This window comes from Equus przewalskii, chromosome 9 (genome assembly GCF_037783145.1).
Source record: "Equus przewalskii isolate Varuska chromosome 9, EquPr2, whole genome shotgun sequence".
In the NCBI taxonomy this organism is placed as follows: domain Eukaryota; kingdom Metazoa; phylum Chordata; class Mammalia; order Perissodactyla; family Equidae; genus Equus; species Equus przewalskii.
In genome coordinates this window covers 58,698,633-58,714,166 of record NC_091839.1, presented here as the reverse complement: position 1 = coordinate 58,714,166, position 15,534 = coordinate 58,698,633, and the positions used below count along the sequence as shown (strand labels likewise).

The following is a 15,534-nucleotide window of genomic DNA, read 5'->3' as shown; positions in this document are numbered from 1 at the left end:
TTGAGGAGTGACGTCAGCAAGATGACAGAGTAGTAGAACCTGGACCCTCCTTGTCCCCATAAACACACTGATTCAGCAACAATTCATGGACAAATTCCCTTTGTGAGAAATCCAGACTTTTATTACCCAGACCAGACCCAAGCACCTACGTAAGACCCTGATTATTATAATTTTTTAATGTAAGTTTGAAGTGACCCTGAAACCATGATTTCATGTTTTTCATTGTTTCTTATATATAATCAAATTTATCATTACTTACAGTCTTTGGCCTTTGAATCCTTCTTGTTATTTTACTGCCCATAAGGTTAGTCTTTAAAAGGTGTTGCTGGAAGTATCTGGTTGATGTGGAAGCAGAATTTAGGGAGCAGCGAGCCCAGGAGGTAAGGCCTATGATGTTAAAAATGTTAAATTATATCTCTGGTTGCAATGTGCAGGCCTAGATTTAATTCATAAAATTTTGCAGCTTAAAATGGGCATCTAATCCAGCTTCATCAGTTTTTGAATGAAGCCGTCAAGACCTGGATGGAGTCTTTCACCTGAGAGTCACATGACCGAGTGAAAGAGAAAGAGCTGATGAGCGACTTGGACTATTATGGGTAGAAGTGGACAGGCTGAGAGAGACTCAGACTAATAGGACTGTAATTAACTGGATTTGCAGGGTGAGAAGGAGCAGCTCCCAGATTTCTGGCTCAAGCAACTGGATAGATTTTAATTTTAATCTTATTTTATGGTGAACTTTATGATCATGGCACCTATATGCTCAATAAGTCACTTAGTTAACACATTAGAAGGATAGATGGGTGGGAAATACGAGTGGGTGGAGACGAAGCAGATAAAGCTTAGTTGAAGGCCCCTGAGAAGGTAGGAGCACATGGGATCCTGTGCTCAGGATTGTCGCAGGGGGGAAAAGGGGCACCTTTTCCATTTTAACAGGAAGGGAGGAGAAGCAGCTGAGCATAGATGTAGGAAGGCTGGGGACAAGAAATAGAGGGAGTTTCCATCTGGGGGCTTTTAACTGCTCTGGGAAATGGGAGGTGAAGTGTTGGGGGAGAAGGGCAGGGTCTGAAGGTCCGAAGAGGGTAGGAAGATGTAAAACAGTTGCCACAGAGAGGAGGGGATTGAGTGGAGCCCATCCTCAGCGCCGGGAGAGGAAGCGTGAGCCGGACCTACGCCCATCAGGCATCTTAGTCTCTGACTTCAGCGATTTGTTCAAAATCAGGCACTTGTCCTGAGCCAGCCCAGGTAGAGCGAGATTCTTTTTCACTGTCCCATGTCCACACCCCACTCCTGCCGTTCGGGGATGGAAGCTCCAGAGGTGGCAGCCATCTGGCCTCCCAGGGGGCTCCACTTCCTTCTGCTCCCAGCATTCTCAGAGCCCAGAGATGCAGAGAGAGAAATATGCCAAACCAGGATCAAGCTAACTGAGGCCAGTTCAGCTCTGCACATTTCACAGGTCTGTGAGCCAATTAATTTCATTTTTCCCTTAAGCACTTTGAGAATAACTGCCCTTGAACAAATGATAGTTTCTCAGGGGTTGCAAGATCCTAGGGGAATCCATGTTAATGCCTCTGCTTTTGATGCCTCTGATGTGGGGAGGCTGCAGCCACCACTGCCACAGAAAGGGGAGACCTGGGTCACCTCATGCTTTCAGCTGGACAGCAGCTGCAAAAAGAGTGGGAACAGTGGACTTTTACCTTCTAACGCCAATCGTATGGGTGACATCTGGCTGTCCCCTTGGTGTGCTCGGCACCACATGGACAGGTATGACCCCGTCCCGCCTGTCTATTGAGTCTACATGCAGAGGTCCTCAGCAACCCTCCCCCTGGCATTGCGGGAGATGGGGCGGCGGGGGGACGGATGGGGGCTGAGGCCGAGGAGTGACTTCTGCCTCTGCTTCCCAGCTTCTCTTGCACTCCTGCCACCTCCCCAATCCTGGGCGTTAGGGTTCCTCCCCCTGCCTCATGCGCCACTCTGGTTCGCCTCCGTAGATGGACAGTGCTGGAGGACATGGATGGCAGCTCCACTGCGCACATTAACCCAGAAATGGACTAAAAGATGCTTGCTGGGGCTGGAGGCAGAGGGGAAACGGAGAGACAGAGAAACCCCAGGGAGTGTGGGAAGGACCGTGCAAGGTACAGAACGGCTCAGGGCCAGCGGCCAAAACAGGGCCCTGAGGTGCTCTTGGGGGCCTTCTGCTTTGGACAGGGCGGCTGAGGCGGGGGATACCAGCCCTGCTGTCGGGGCCCAGGCGGGGGCACAGAGGAGGGCAAGCCCGGCCCTGCTCTTAGTAAACCCAAAGTATCTCGAGTTTTGTCTCCTTGATCTTTGAAATTGATCTTTCCGCTACTCAAAGGCTGTGTTTTCTCCCCTCATTCACATTGGTAAGTAGCCAAAAGGAAACGCAAAGTACAACGCACACGTATGGAAGTGTGGTAGCCCACATCCGCCCAGTTACTCAATGCTTCTGTACTGTGTGCCAGACGTGCGTTACCTCATTTGATCCTCAGAATATGCCTTTGAGGTGGGGATTCCCATTTCACGGAGAGGCTCATTAACCTGCCTAAGGTCACAGAGCTACCAGCGACAGCCAGGATTGGACTCTGGGCTGCCTTATTCTAATGCTCACTCTCTCAACCACCAGGCTACGCAGCAGAACTGGAAAGAAGAGGCTTGGCTGATCTTAACAGGCCAGGCATGGTTACTGATACTTGGTGATATTTCAATAGTCAAATCTAGAAGAGAACTTGGAATTTATTTAGTCCTCAGCTTATAGGGGAGGAAGCTAGTTTAGAGACATCCTGGGTCTGGCCTCTGCTCCCTGCTGCTTGCTGGCTACACTGCCTGGAGAGCCATTTTGATTGCTGTTTCCATAGGACCCTTCAAGCCCCTAGGACCAAGCATCATAATGTACTTTATGAATAACATCTGAGAAATGTGGTCATTAATGTCCCAAGGCGTTAAGATGCTTCAAAATCCTGTGAAGTACCCAATGTTCTTAAAGTGATATATTACACACTCCCGGGACTGGCGTTATTATTGAAACTTTATGGTATAGGATGTCAGTACTCCAAAGTGAATGAAAGTAGCAAGTCCTGACTGCAAATCAGAATTAAAGTTATTCACTCAGGTATCATTCCTTCATTAAACAAACATCATCGAAGCACCCACTCAATAATCCCTGGGTTGTTTTCACTAGTCCCCGAGATTCTCCTTCAGTTCAGGCCCCAGGCCCTGGGAGCCTGCTCTAGCCAGAGCAGGGCCTATCCTTACCGCGTGGGGAGCTCCTCTGGACAGATGATTGCTCAGCGTTGTTGAGCTGACTTTGCAGCTCTTCTACACGCTGGAAAGCGTCCATCTTCACGCTGCGCTCCTGGGCAAGCCGGCTTCTCATCTGAGGGAAAAAGTGCTTGGGAAGCAGAGATGCTTTTTGGCACACGCACTAGTTCCCAAGCTTCCTGGGGAGAGTGTAGGTCCCAGGCTACCCCAGGAACACAAGTTTTCACCAAGTCCTGCTCAGGCTGAACTCAGCCTTCTGAGAATCAAGAGCTCCAGAAAGGCCAAGAACTTAACTAAAGAGAACAGAAGCAGCTCTTGGAACCCCGTATTATCTTATAATAGCCAGAAGTTTATTTGCAAAAGTTTTATCTTTTGTTTATTTCACTGGAGTGGGGAGGGCCCAGTTCACAGAGGACCTTTTAGACCAAGCCACACATCTGCCCCAAGGACCCATGGGAGCCGCTGGACGGTTCCAAGTAGAAGAAAGACCTGAACTCTTTCCCGGATCTCTACACTCAGCTCAGCTCACCATCGGTAGGGAGTGCCCTGAGCACCGTCCCGGGTCTGCCCTAGGCCCCCACCTGGAGGCAACCTTTGTGTTCATTCCTGTAGCTCTCCCCTGGCACACCTGGCCCAGAGGCCGGCCAGACAGTTGCTGGGTCCAAAGTGCACCTCATCTGCGTAGGCCACAGATATTTTTTCTTTTTAAATTTATTTTTATCATCTCCTAATTGTTTTTAATTATAAAAAGTAATAATAGTGTCGTGGGTTGAATAGTTTCTCCCCAAAATTCATGTCCACCAGGAACCTCAGAATGTGACCATATTTGGAAATAGAGTCCTTGCAGATGTAATTAAGATGAAGTCATCCTGGATGAAGGGTGGGCCCTAAATCCAATGACTGATGTCCTTCTTAGAAGAGGAGAGGGGACAGGCACACAGAGGGACACAGGGAGGCCATGTGACGAGGGAGGTGGTGACTGGAGTGATGCAGCCACAGGCCAAGGAATGCCAAGGATTGCAGGCAGCCAAGGGAACTAGGGGAGAGGCCAGGAGCCATGCTTCCTCAGAGCCTCCTGAAGGAACCCACACCTTGATTTCACACACTGGCCTCCTGGACTGTGGGAGACTCAGGTTCTGTCGTTTTCAGCCACCCAGTTTCTGGTAATTTGTTACAGCAGCCTAGGAAACTGACACACAAAAATTAGTGTCATCTCACACGCTGATCGCAAAGATGCAGCCACAGGTATTTTAAATCCTACCAGTGTCTGTAGAGACCCAAGCACAGGCTTGTCTTAGGAACCTTATGGGGTGGGCGGTTACTTGTGTGTGCAGATGCTCTCAAGAGTAGTTTAACTTTCAGTAGATGATCAGATCCCCAGAGTTAGAAAACTTCCTAATATAAGCTAGGCCCAAGGTCCCTCTCTGTACTTCAAGGATTTGTGTAGGATCCTCATTCCTCATGGGCGAGAGCCAGGGGAAAACATATCAAGACTCCCTGAGCAAGGCCAGGGCTAAACCAAGTGGAGAAATATTAGCAAAGGAAAGAAACATGCTTACTAAGGACCTGGTGTTAGCACATCCTACCCCCACTTCACAGAGGCCTATCTACCTGTTTCCAGAGTTGTCTACCTTCATAACCCCAACAAAAGACAAACAGCCAATATTGATCGAGCGCTATGTATCAGACCCTGTTCTAAGCGCTTCATTTGAATTACCTAATTTAATGCCTCTCCAAAATCCCATGAAGCCAGTACATTGTTCTCCATGTACTGATGAGGAGAGTAAAGCACAGAGAGGCCACACATCTCGCCCAAAGTCACACAGCTGGAGGGCCTGGGGCTGTGAATCAGGCAGTCCGAGTCTTGGGCCTGTGCTCTAAATGATGGTCCCAGGGGCAGGAGGTAGGCAAGGACATTCATCGGAGATGGATTAAAGGAGCCACTGCTGGCTGCGGGGCTCTGGAGGCTGAGGGTGGGTTGCTATTTGGGGTGGGTAAGCCCGGGATCACAAGAGCTGTCAGCGAGCTGAAGGGGTCCTTTAGAAAGAGCCAGTGATGGTTTTTACATACAAATACTAAAAATGTGTATTTGTTGAGAGAAACCTCAAAATGTTTTGACTCCTTTTAGAATCTCTGCCATTTAACAAAAATTAGCTATTACTTAGAGAGGACTTTGAGAAACTACTCTATGAACCTCCCTATTTTTGTGGTGGCTTTTAGAAAAGCATAATTTGAAGGACAAATAGGTGACACCAAATTTTTCTTATGAGTTCAGTCATAGTTTAGATTACTTTTCATAAAATAAATGTGAAGTGTAAATTTTCTTTTATTCTGAAGCTACTCATTTTCTCCTCATTTCTACAAAAATATTTTCTCTAGCACTGCCTCAATTAGATTTTTATCCTTTTTTTTTGTCTCTTATTTTTGTAGAATTCTCCTTGTTGATCTCCTCCTTGAGCCCTTGAAACACTTGGCCAATAATTTAACTTTCCAGCTTCTGTTTCGTAATATCTCTGGCGAATTAATTAAGTGATTTATTCATTCAATGAATATGTGTGAAAAGCCTGCTCTGGAAGGCGCTGTTTTCCCTTTGTATTCACTTACATTCTGTGGTCTCTGTTGTCAGAACTTGCATTAATCCACATCTATCTTGTATTATTCCCTTCTGTATTTTTTTCTGTGGGGTATATTTAACGAGAATATATTTTGTCTGGAAATCACTCTTGCCTTTCATTTTTGTCTCTGCACTTCCAGAAACACCGTGAATAAAATCCTCTTATCACAGCTTCCATGATGCTTGCTGCTTTTCCACATTACTTATTGGAATTTTCTAAAGGATCCCTAGTTCCAAGATTAGAGGCGGGTGGAAATACATTTTTCAAGTGGGTTACAAGGGTGCCAAGATTCTGGCCCTTGAGGCAGTCAAGCCATCATCTCTCACCAGAAGCAGCCCGAGCAATTACCCAGCATCGGGATAAGTATTTCCATTTTCCTCATGTGCCCAGAAGTGACAAATGGGGAGAAACACTCCTGTGGGGGTACACGAGAGGCGTGGAAAAGATGGGAAGAATGAACCGGCTCTGTCTGGTGCACTCTGATTCGCTTTCCAGCAGCAGCCACCTCTCCCCGGAGTTACCTGGTGGAGTTCTCTCTGACTTTTCCTCTGCTGGAGCTGGCCCAGTTTAGAAGCCCTCTTGACTTCTTCAGTAAGGAGCTGCAGGTGCTGTTCTTGTTGCTCCACATCTTCCAGGAGCTTCTCCATGCTGGAGGTTTTTATTAAATCCAGCTGCTGCCGGTGGCGAGCTTCCTGGGTCACTCTATGTTCTAGCTCTTTCAGTAATTGAGCCTGTGGCAGGAAAAGGCCAAAGGAAAGGAGAAAAACGAGGAGTCTTCTCAGCACAAGGCAGGGAATGAGGGTTTGGCCCACACAACCGTCCCCTCCTTGGGGGCCCAGGTGCAGACCTGTGTGGTATTCCTGGGCTCAGGGTAATACAGCCCAGCTGTCCTGTCCTGTGCTAGCCAGCAGTAAGACCACCAGGATCTAGCTCAGCCTGGCATTTACGGCTCCAAGGAAAACCCAACAGACACACACCGAGAAAAGCCAGGGGAATGATATCAGGTCAAATGATTTGGTCTTTTAATAGAAAACTTGACGATAATGTGTATGTTAATTAGCTTATTAACCAAATAATCATATCCATCACAATCTATATTTGCATGATCATCGAGCCTTTATCATGAGATGGCAGCAGAAGGGTCACCTAGGGGGAGCCGCGGTGAGACAGCAGTGGGATGAGTGGGGATGAGTGTGGAAGACACGGTCCAATCCTGCCTCCGTTTTGACTTCCAAAATAGGTTTGGGGAAGCCAGATTCCAGATAGATGGCTAGAGAAGGAAAAGAGTAGTAATAATGTGTTTCTGTTCTGAAACTTTTCTCGTCGGTAGCCCCATAAGTACTAGATGGTCAATCCTTAGTTATAATATTAATAATAATGATTCATAATTGTATGGTGACTTTACAGTTTACAGAATTATACATCATAATTCACCTGGTACACCTTAATGGAGGAATTAGGGCCAAATAAATAAATTCTATTTCATGTTTGAAATATACCCAGCTTTCCCAGGCTGCTATTTAAACTCAGCTGTTCTCTCTCTAAACCTAGGGTCCCTCTGCTTCATTCATACTCAGAGGGTGGCACAGTTATTAAGAGCTTAGACTTGAAACACCTTTATTTTGGTGCCAGCCCCTGTTAAGCAGCAGCAACTTCTGAAAGTAAGACTTAGTATGGACCATCGGGAAAGGACGCAAGACTCTGCTTGGGGAATAATGCTGATGGCTGGGCCACACTCCACAGGTAGAGGGTTGCTGTGGATGGAAAGGGTGCTTGGGGCCTGAAAGGGCATTGTGTTAAAAGCAGAGACCCAGACCCCAGGATGCCGCCTGGGTAAAAAGAGCCTCAGAGAAACACGCACACACACACACACACACACACACACACACACACACACAGAAGAAGAGTCTCATGTATGAGTAATATTTCACCATCTTAGCCAAATATGAATAATAACAGAAGACTTTTGGCCACTGCCCTTGGTGTCTGGGCTGGAAAGGAGGGAGAAGAAAGGAAGCTGGGGTCCAGGCCATCTCTCTCTGGCAGTGCCGGCTGCTCAGCTTCACACTGCAGAGCTGCGACAGCCAGCACGGTGCCGCTTCTGGTTGCCACATCCAGCTTTGCAGAGCGTGTTCACAGAGAGAGCGGAAGAGAGGTGGTGGGGCTCAGATACCTGGTTATCCTGCTGCCTGCACATCCTCACGTTGTCAGCCTGAGCCCTGGCCAGGGCCTGTCTTAGAGCCAGTAACTCTTGACGAAATAAAACCGCTTCTTGTTCTGCCATTAGCTTGATGCTCAAGCACTCTGTTTTACTCTGCATAGCTTCCTGCGAACATTCCAAACACAGTAAGATGGGAAGTAAGTTTCCTTTTCATGGTTTTGGTTTCATAAGCAGTCTCTAAACCATCTCATCATCCGTCATCCTGTAGCACCTCTGGTAGAACGGAGAGCTCCTGCTGGTCACTGCCTCCGTGATTTCAGTTAAGAACAGAGTGACAGATGGGAGTAGACAAAGACTCTCAGAAACAGTAGAGAAAGTTTCCAAACCACTATTAATATGCACTTTGGTTCCAATTTGCCTTAAAGCTGATTTTCCACTTCTTATTTTGTTAGTACTTCATTTTCCTCAAATAATCATGTCTGCAACTCGAAGATCTACAGTATTTTGACTCAGCTGCCTCAAGCCCTTGGTAAAGTCTCTCCATCTTTTCTTTCCCTCTGCTAAACTCTCTGACCTGTTCTCTCCCTTGCTTCTTTGCCATTCGCTTCTGGCTCTTTCCTGTTTCTCCCGAGGCTCTGACATTACCAGTTTCAGGAAAACTCCCCTATTGTCAGATCCTTTAAGATGGTGGGTCTTGCCACCCTACACCAGCACAGCAGCTGCAGCCAAGGAGGCCAGTCTGCACCCCCACCTCCCCCCACCCCGTCCTGCTGGGCGGGGCCTCCCTCCCCCAGCGCTCACCTTCTCGGCCCTGCTCAGCTGGCCCTGGAAGCGAGCCTGCTGCACAGCCAGCCTCCACCGGCCCAGGCTCCTTGCTTTGCACACCAGGGCCGCCAGGCTGCAGTTATCCCGCTCCAAGGCCCACAGCTGCTCCTGCCAAGAAGGCTCATTTTCAGAAAAGGCCGTCCCCAACACTTTCCTCAGGAAGGGTACGAATCCCAACATCAGAGACATGCCTTCCAGGAGACCACACTGGGCAGTCAGCCCCCGTGCCCTTTTTAGATGCCTGATGCAGTGCTTTCTCAGGGAAAGCAGACTGGAATGCAAAGAGTGAGCGGTGGGCTCAGATGCTAAGATATTATGCTGATATCCCCTTGCTAAAGGAAATGACTTACTTTGGCTGGGTGTTCTTTCATTTCTTTGTCAGGCCTGGCGGAACCCCATTTTTTCTTTAGGCTTTTCAGATTGTTGATCCCTTCTGTTCTGACTTCATCAATGAGCTCACACACTTTTTGGATCAAATTAAGCTGATTCTCATCCAGCTTCTCCTGCAAATTGCAGACTCAAGTTCAGGAAGGGTAGCTGAGGAAGAGTCTTTTCACCTTCTACAGCCTCACTTTCGGAAATGGTTTCACCTTAAAAAGTCATCCACCCGGATGCTTACTGGTTCCATCAGGTAATAACTGGTACTCTCACTGGCAGTCCCTTCAGCGTTGTCACCAATCCACAGGGCTTCGTCCTGCGGACGCCTGCACATCTTAGAGCCCGCCTACGGTGTCAGGCACCAAAGCGAGTTGAACGGGTAGAGTGTGAGGTCACAGGTGGAAAACTGAATCCCTCCCCCTCCACCAAAGGGTTGTTGGGAATTTGAACCTAGAGATTTTTGCCATCAGGTTGACTCAACAGAATCTGATCAGCTAAAACACTGTAGATAAGCCACTAAGGAGGAACTCCATTAAAAATACATGAAGCAGAGGAAGGAATCAGGCTGGCTGGTTCCTATTTGGGCTCCAGCAGAAATCTCAGTATGAAACAGCCTGTTCTAATGGTTTATGGTGAAATGGCTTGATGGTTGGTAAGTACAACTGGAGACCCAGCATCCTCGGGTGAGGGGTGAGAGTGGGGCATCCTCTCACCTCTGAACCACTTCCCTGGAGAGGAAGGCAGGAGGACAGTGCCCGGCTGGGGAGCCATGGCAGGAAGTTTGGCTCCTGGCCACCCAGCAAAAGCTTCACCACCTTCTGGGGACCCTGGGGTGGAACAGGGATTCCCTACTGTCGGGGCTTGTGGACGTAGGTTAGCCTGAGAGAATCTCCGTTTTGTTTAGGAATCTGACAGAAGCTAAAAAGAACTTTAAGAAATTTTTCAACAATTTTATACCCCAAAGATGGCTTAGCAAATTCCAGACTTCACTGTCTGCTCGCCCCTCCCCCGCAGCACCAGGCCCAGTGCATTTTGGTTCTGATCCTTTAACACTTGTGTACACTTGTATTTTGTGGATCCTTCACAAATAAGAAGGAATCTCCCATCCTCTCTGGAATGACCAGGCCAAGGCAGAGCAGTGGTGGAAGTTCCTTTCACCGTCACAACTTCAGGGACCACCTTGGAATCCCCCCAGGAGAGAGAGTGAGGTAGGGACCCAAATAGGGCTGGCTCTGGGGAACACCCAATAGCAGGGAAGGGGGCGGGTTTGGGGGAAGCTGTGGACTTGGGAGGTGGTAGGTTTGTACTGAAATTCACAGTCCTGTGGCAGCTGGACCAGGCTCCGTGATGGCCCATTTTAGGCACGGGACCTCCATCTTACAGCCATCATAAGAAAGTGACAGGCTTCCCCAGTACTGTGGGCACGTGGCCACCCCATCACTCCCCTTCTGGATTGGCCTTCCTGACAGGTCAGCAGCTCCCTGACACCAATTGTGAGAGGAAGGCTGGCATTGTGCATTTTGAGGGTTGGAGGAATCTCTGAAAGCTGATTCGAATCCTAAATCTGCCCAGTGAAGTTTCAGGAGGTGCCTGTTGATGGGTCTGGCCTGGCCCAGGGTGCTGTGTTCTCCTGTTTGGATGGTCACACTCAGGAGACAAAACAGTGCCATAAACTATTGGGGTCTTGAGAAGAAGAAGCCCCCTTCCCTCAACAGCAATCAGATGGCAACAATGGCAACCAGCGGTAGAGTGAGGAAAATAGCAATACTTAAATTGTCTTAAATTCAGTGTCAATCATGGTAAAATAATGACCACCCATTGCTGACTCATTCTCTGCAGCAGAAGCTTAGAGCTGGAGAATCCCTGGGCCCAGCAATCTCATTGCCACAAAGCCCATTCTGTCATCAGTCCCTCTGTGTGCAGTGCTGCGGGGTCAGTCACAGCCAGCTCCCCACAGGACTGCCCAGATGTCCGACACGGGTCACTTACTTTGATATGTAAACACGTCACAAACAAAGCTTGGACTAAGGCTTCGTACTCTTCTTGGACCTCTTTTCTAATCTGCTTTTTGAGATTCAGATTCTCTTCTTCCAAATCCGTGAGTCGGGCTCTCAGAGCAGTGATTTCCATGATCATATCATGACTGAGCTCGGCAACCTAGCAGCAGAAACATTTTTTTTTTTAATGGAAAATAATTCAGCAATTTCAAACTGCCACTACAGAACAGTTCTTTGTGTGTCAGTGTTGAATTTGCACTCATCCTTTGAATCTAATGAAGGAGGTGAATATCCCGTTGTGCAAATGCAGGTGGAAGGATCTAAGGTCAGCTTAAGCGTCCCAGAACAGTTCCAGACACATAGTAGGTGCTCAATAAATGGTGGCTGAATGAATGACCCCGGAAGAGACACTATGTGAGCACAATTCATTTAGAGAAAATACTTCAACTGTCTTGGCCTCCATTTCCAAACTGGCCTTCTCTTGATACCTCAGCCTAAATATCTTTGGAATGCACTTTAACTGGCCTCAAAGGAAAATAAACCACAAAAATAACAACAAAAAGAAAAAACAAAGCAATAAAAAATAACAAAAACCACCAAAAAACTAAAAAAAAAAATGCCCTCATTGCTTAAAAAATGAAAGCACACTCCTTGGGTGTTTCTTCAGTGGGCCTTCACTGGCAGGACTTCTACAGGCCACTCCTGATGGTGAACAAGAAAATGACACTAGGAGTCCCGTGTCTGGCTCCCGCTGAGAGCGTGAACTTGAGAAATGGAGAAGAGAACCTTTTTAGTAACAGCTGACCTACCTGACCAGCATTGTCTTCACGTGGACTCTGACCTTCTCGTAAAACATCTAATTCCTGGAGAGGAGAAAGCAGTGCAAAGCAAACTCAAACATTCATTCTTCCAACCATGCCTCAATTCAGTACAACATGCTCCAGACACCTCCTATTTGTGGAGCTTCATTTTGAGATCCTCGGGCTCCACCTGGAGCCAGGACTGTGCTTGTTGCCCCATTGGCTGCCCGACACAGCATCAAAAGACAGCACCAACTTCCGGGCACTCACACGGATGCAGAGTACTCGGCTATGGGTTTAAGCCAAATTGAGGGTGAAGTCAAAACTCACTATTTGATATTTTAATGCTTCATTTGATTTTTTTCAGACTTTTACACTTTTCTTAGGTACAAACTAAAATTACACTGAACCTCTGATTCAATCCGTTTCAAAACAGTGTGCAATCGAGGACAGGAGAAGTGACTCTTGGAGCCCACCGGTGGGACCTCATTTTATGGAAGTCTCATCAGGGAGACCCATGATGTGCATCCTGACAACAGAGTTTACTCAAGGATCCTGGCTTCTTTGCTAGACCAGCTGCCTTGTGTTTGCTGAGGGTGGGAAGGTCAGCTGTGCATCTTCCCCAGGGGGCCAGCTCCTTTGTTGCTCACCTCTTATATTCCCTACTAGACGTCTCCAAAGCGCACAACCCAGTGTTGCTGAGGCCATCACGTTTGCAGCTGAGAATACCAGAACCCAAGAAAATGAGCCAAAGAGAAGAAAAATTGGGGGAGTACCATTCACTCTCAATTCTTGCATAAGAACACCTGCCCCCACCCTCTGTTTTACTTTCCTCTTTAAAGTGACTCCTGAGGGTCCCTGCCCACACCTTCCCCATCACAGCTCTTGTCTCTCCAGGAACATACTTGCTCCTTCCGGCAGAGCTTCTGCCTAGCATGCTCCAACACATGTTCGTAACACATGGAATAGCTCTCAAAGTTGCTGCGTTCTCTTGCCATCACATCACAACCCAGGGAAAGGAGGCAGGCCTCAAGGTGTTCTTTCCTGAAAGTGATCTGAAAAGGAAGGGGCATCATTCACAGCAGCTCCAGCAGGGCAGGCTCACCATACCAGGGCTCACAGCTCACACACCCACTTCCATTTCTCCTCCGTAGAAAAACATTGGCTCTAGCCTTGCAAGCTTTTCTCTTTCAGGTCTGCTGTTAACATCTGCAGGGCCAGGAACAAGAGTACAAATGGAGGCCCACATACCACATATCTAAGTATCCTAAATATTTAAAGGTTATAAATCAAACTAACAAACCATTAAAATGAAAATATTTAATTCTCTTACTTTGAAAAATAGACTTTCAAAATGACTTGGAAGGCCAGGTTTAAATTGATCATTCTTGGACCACTCTGAGTTCTGCCGTGAGGTGTGGTGACTTGGGGAGAGCTGGTCTCCAACCCACATTTACAACATGACTCCTATCTCTTCCCACTTCTGGCCTCACATCCTATTGGGGAGGGCCCTCACATGCATGTGAGCCGATACCCCAACCGTTCACACCCCTACATAGCTGCCCTTGCCCACACCTCAGGCCAGGGTGCGCACACTGGCGGTGAGGTCCACTCTCCCTCTGGGGAGGGTGATCTGGGGAAGAAGCCCTGGACTTAGGGAATTCTAGGGTCCCAGGTACCTGGAGCATGGTCTAGAAGGAAGCCCAGGCATCTGAGTGGGTATGTTCCCTTGGTCATGGGGATTTCTCACCCAGTGGGGAAGGGTCAGGTGGGAAGAGAGCCAGAGGGGCCCTCCAAAGTATGGGGCATTGGGCAGGGGCCCCTCTTGCTCTGGTCAAAGGGCCATAGTGCTCATTCTCTGGGCAGTACCATTCCCTCCATTTCTCCAGGAGACTGGGTACCCTTTTTGAAGAGATGGCCATTAGGGAACAGAGGAAAAGTCCACCCCTCCAAGGTAGGCTCAGATTTAGGCTCTGGAGAGAAATGGGAGCCAGTATGTGGAAGGTAGAACAGATCTACCTGACTAGGACCTGCAGGTTCATGGGAGTGCTCGTGTGAGTCTCTGTGTGTCTGTATCAGTGAGTGTGTCTGTGTACACTTGTGGATATATCTGTGTGTTTGGTGTCTGCACCCATTAGTGTATATATGTCTGTGTGTCTGTATCTCTCTGTGTACCTGTCTATCTGTGAGCATCTGTATATGTCTCTATCTGTCTGTGTGTGTCCTCTACGTGTATCAGTGAGTGTGTCTGTGTGTGTATCTGGGAGTCTTAGGGGACCCACTCCAAGATTCAGCCTGTATGCTTCCATAAGCTTTATCAGTGACACTTCGAGGGTCAGGCGGGCTCCAGGCTCACCAGCAGTCTGCTGCAGAAGCTAGGCTGTCTTCCCATCATGGGGTGGTTCCCCTGGCTCTGATTCCATTGTCAGGGCTCAGGAGACTGGTCCTTTCACTGCAACCTCGGTGCCCCCACTGACCTCCAGTGAAAGCCCAGAGAGGCTTTGCCAAGGCAAGTTATTGAGGCAAACTAGCAGAGACGGCACACAGTGATAAAACCCAGTACTGACGGAATGAGGAGAGTGGCCAGTCACCACTGCTGACGGGAGTGGAAATCAGTGCAGAATTTCGGAGGGCAGACTAGCAGTATCTGTGAAAAGATTTAAAAATATTCACGCCCTTTGACACAGTGACTCCTCTTCTAGGAATTTATCTTTAGGAAATAATAAAAGTTATACACGAAACTATATGTCAACAGATGGTCTTTATAGCAGTGTTTCCAACAGAAAATAAATTTGGAAACAATCTAGAGTGTCTAATAATGGAAAGCAGGTTGAATCCATCTCATGCATCTAGACTATGAAATACTAAGCAGCCATCAAAAATTATGTTGTGGACATATGTTGATTGACAAGGAAACAAGTTTATAATATATAGTCAAGTGAAAAAAGTACACTATAACAAAAGGGCACATAGAATAACCTTATTTTGTTTAAAAAAGTTCATGAATAAAAGAAAGTCATAATGTTTGGAAGGAAATATGCCAAAATAACAATAGTGGTTATCGATGAGGGTAAGATTGTGAGTTTATTTTCTAACACATCAGATTTCTATTTTCTAATATAATTATAAAATGTACCCATAATTAAAATAAATATATATACAAATGTACATATAAATAAAATGTATATACTAATTAAAAGATAGTAAATCTTTTGTAAAGGTCATCAACCACAGCGCTTGGCAGGAGGCATTCAAGATATGCAGAATGGAAACAGTAGGTGAAAACCTCTGCTCAGGGGGATGTCATGAGCAGGAGCAGGGAAGGCAGAGGAAGGCGCTCCCGCTCCTGCACTCACCCTCTGGCCCTGAGGGCAATCCATCCTGCTCCTGGGGAGTGAGCAGCACAGCCAGAATTAGCTGCTGACACCTAGGCAAAGGGAACCAAGATTCATCCCCTGCACCTTGACTTCTTTACAGTGAAA

General features: G+C 47.5%; 1 protein-coding gene across 5 annotated transcripts in view; it reads right to left on the bottom strand.

Annotated features, from left to right (window-relative positions):
* The window catches only part of CCDC162 (uncharacterized), a 165,506-nt gene that overhangs the window by 1,712 nt on the left and 148,260 nt on the right, over positions 1-15,534 (bottom strand). For 4 of the 5 annotated variants that reach the window (XM_070559199.1, XM_070559200.1, XM_070559201.1 and 1 more), the window contains 9 exons: positions 12,958-13,107; positions 12,062-12,115; positions 11,245-11,412; positions 9,228-9,380; positions 8,854-8,985; positions 8,065-8,217; positions 6,413-6,622; positions 3,271-3,391; positions 260-387 (listed from right to left, as the gene is read on the bottom strand). In XM_070559199.1, coding sequence (XP_070415300.1) covers positions 260-387; positions 3,271-3,391; positions 6,413-6,622; positions 8,065-8,217; positions 8,854-8,985; positions 9,228-9,380; positions 11,245-11,412; positions 12,062-12,115; positions 12,958-13,107 — 1,269 coding nt within the window. Of the gene's footprint in view, positions 1-259; positions 388-3,270; positions 3,392-6,412; positions 6,623-6,891; positions 7,162-8,064; positions 8,218-8,853; positions 8,986-9,227; positions 9,381-11,244; positions 11,413-12,061; positions 12,116-12,957; positions 13,108-15,534 lie in introns of those variants that run through there. The other variant, XM_008520826.2, reaches the window with a different exon arrangement.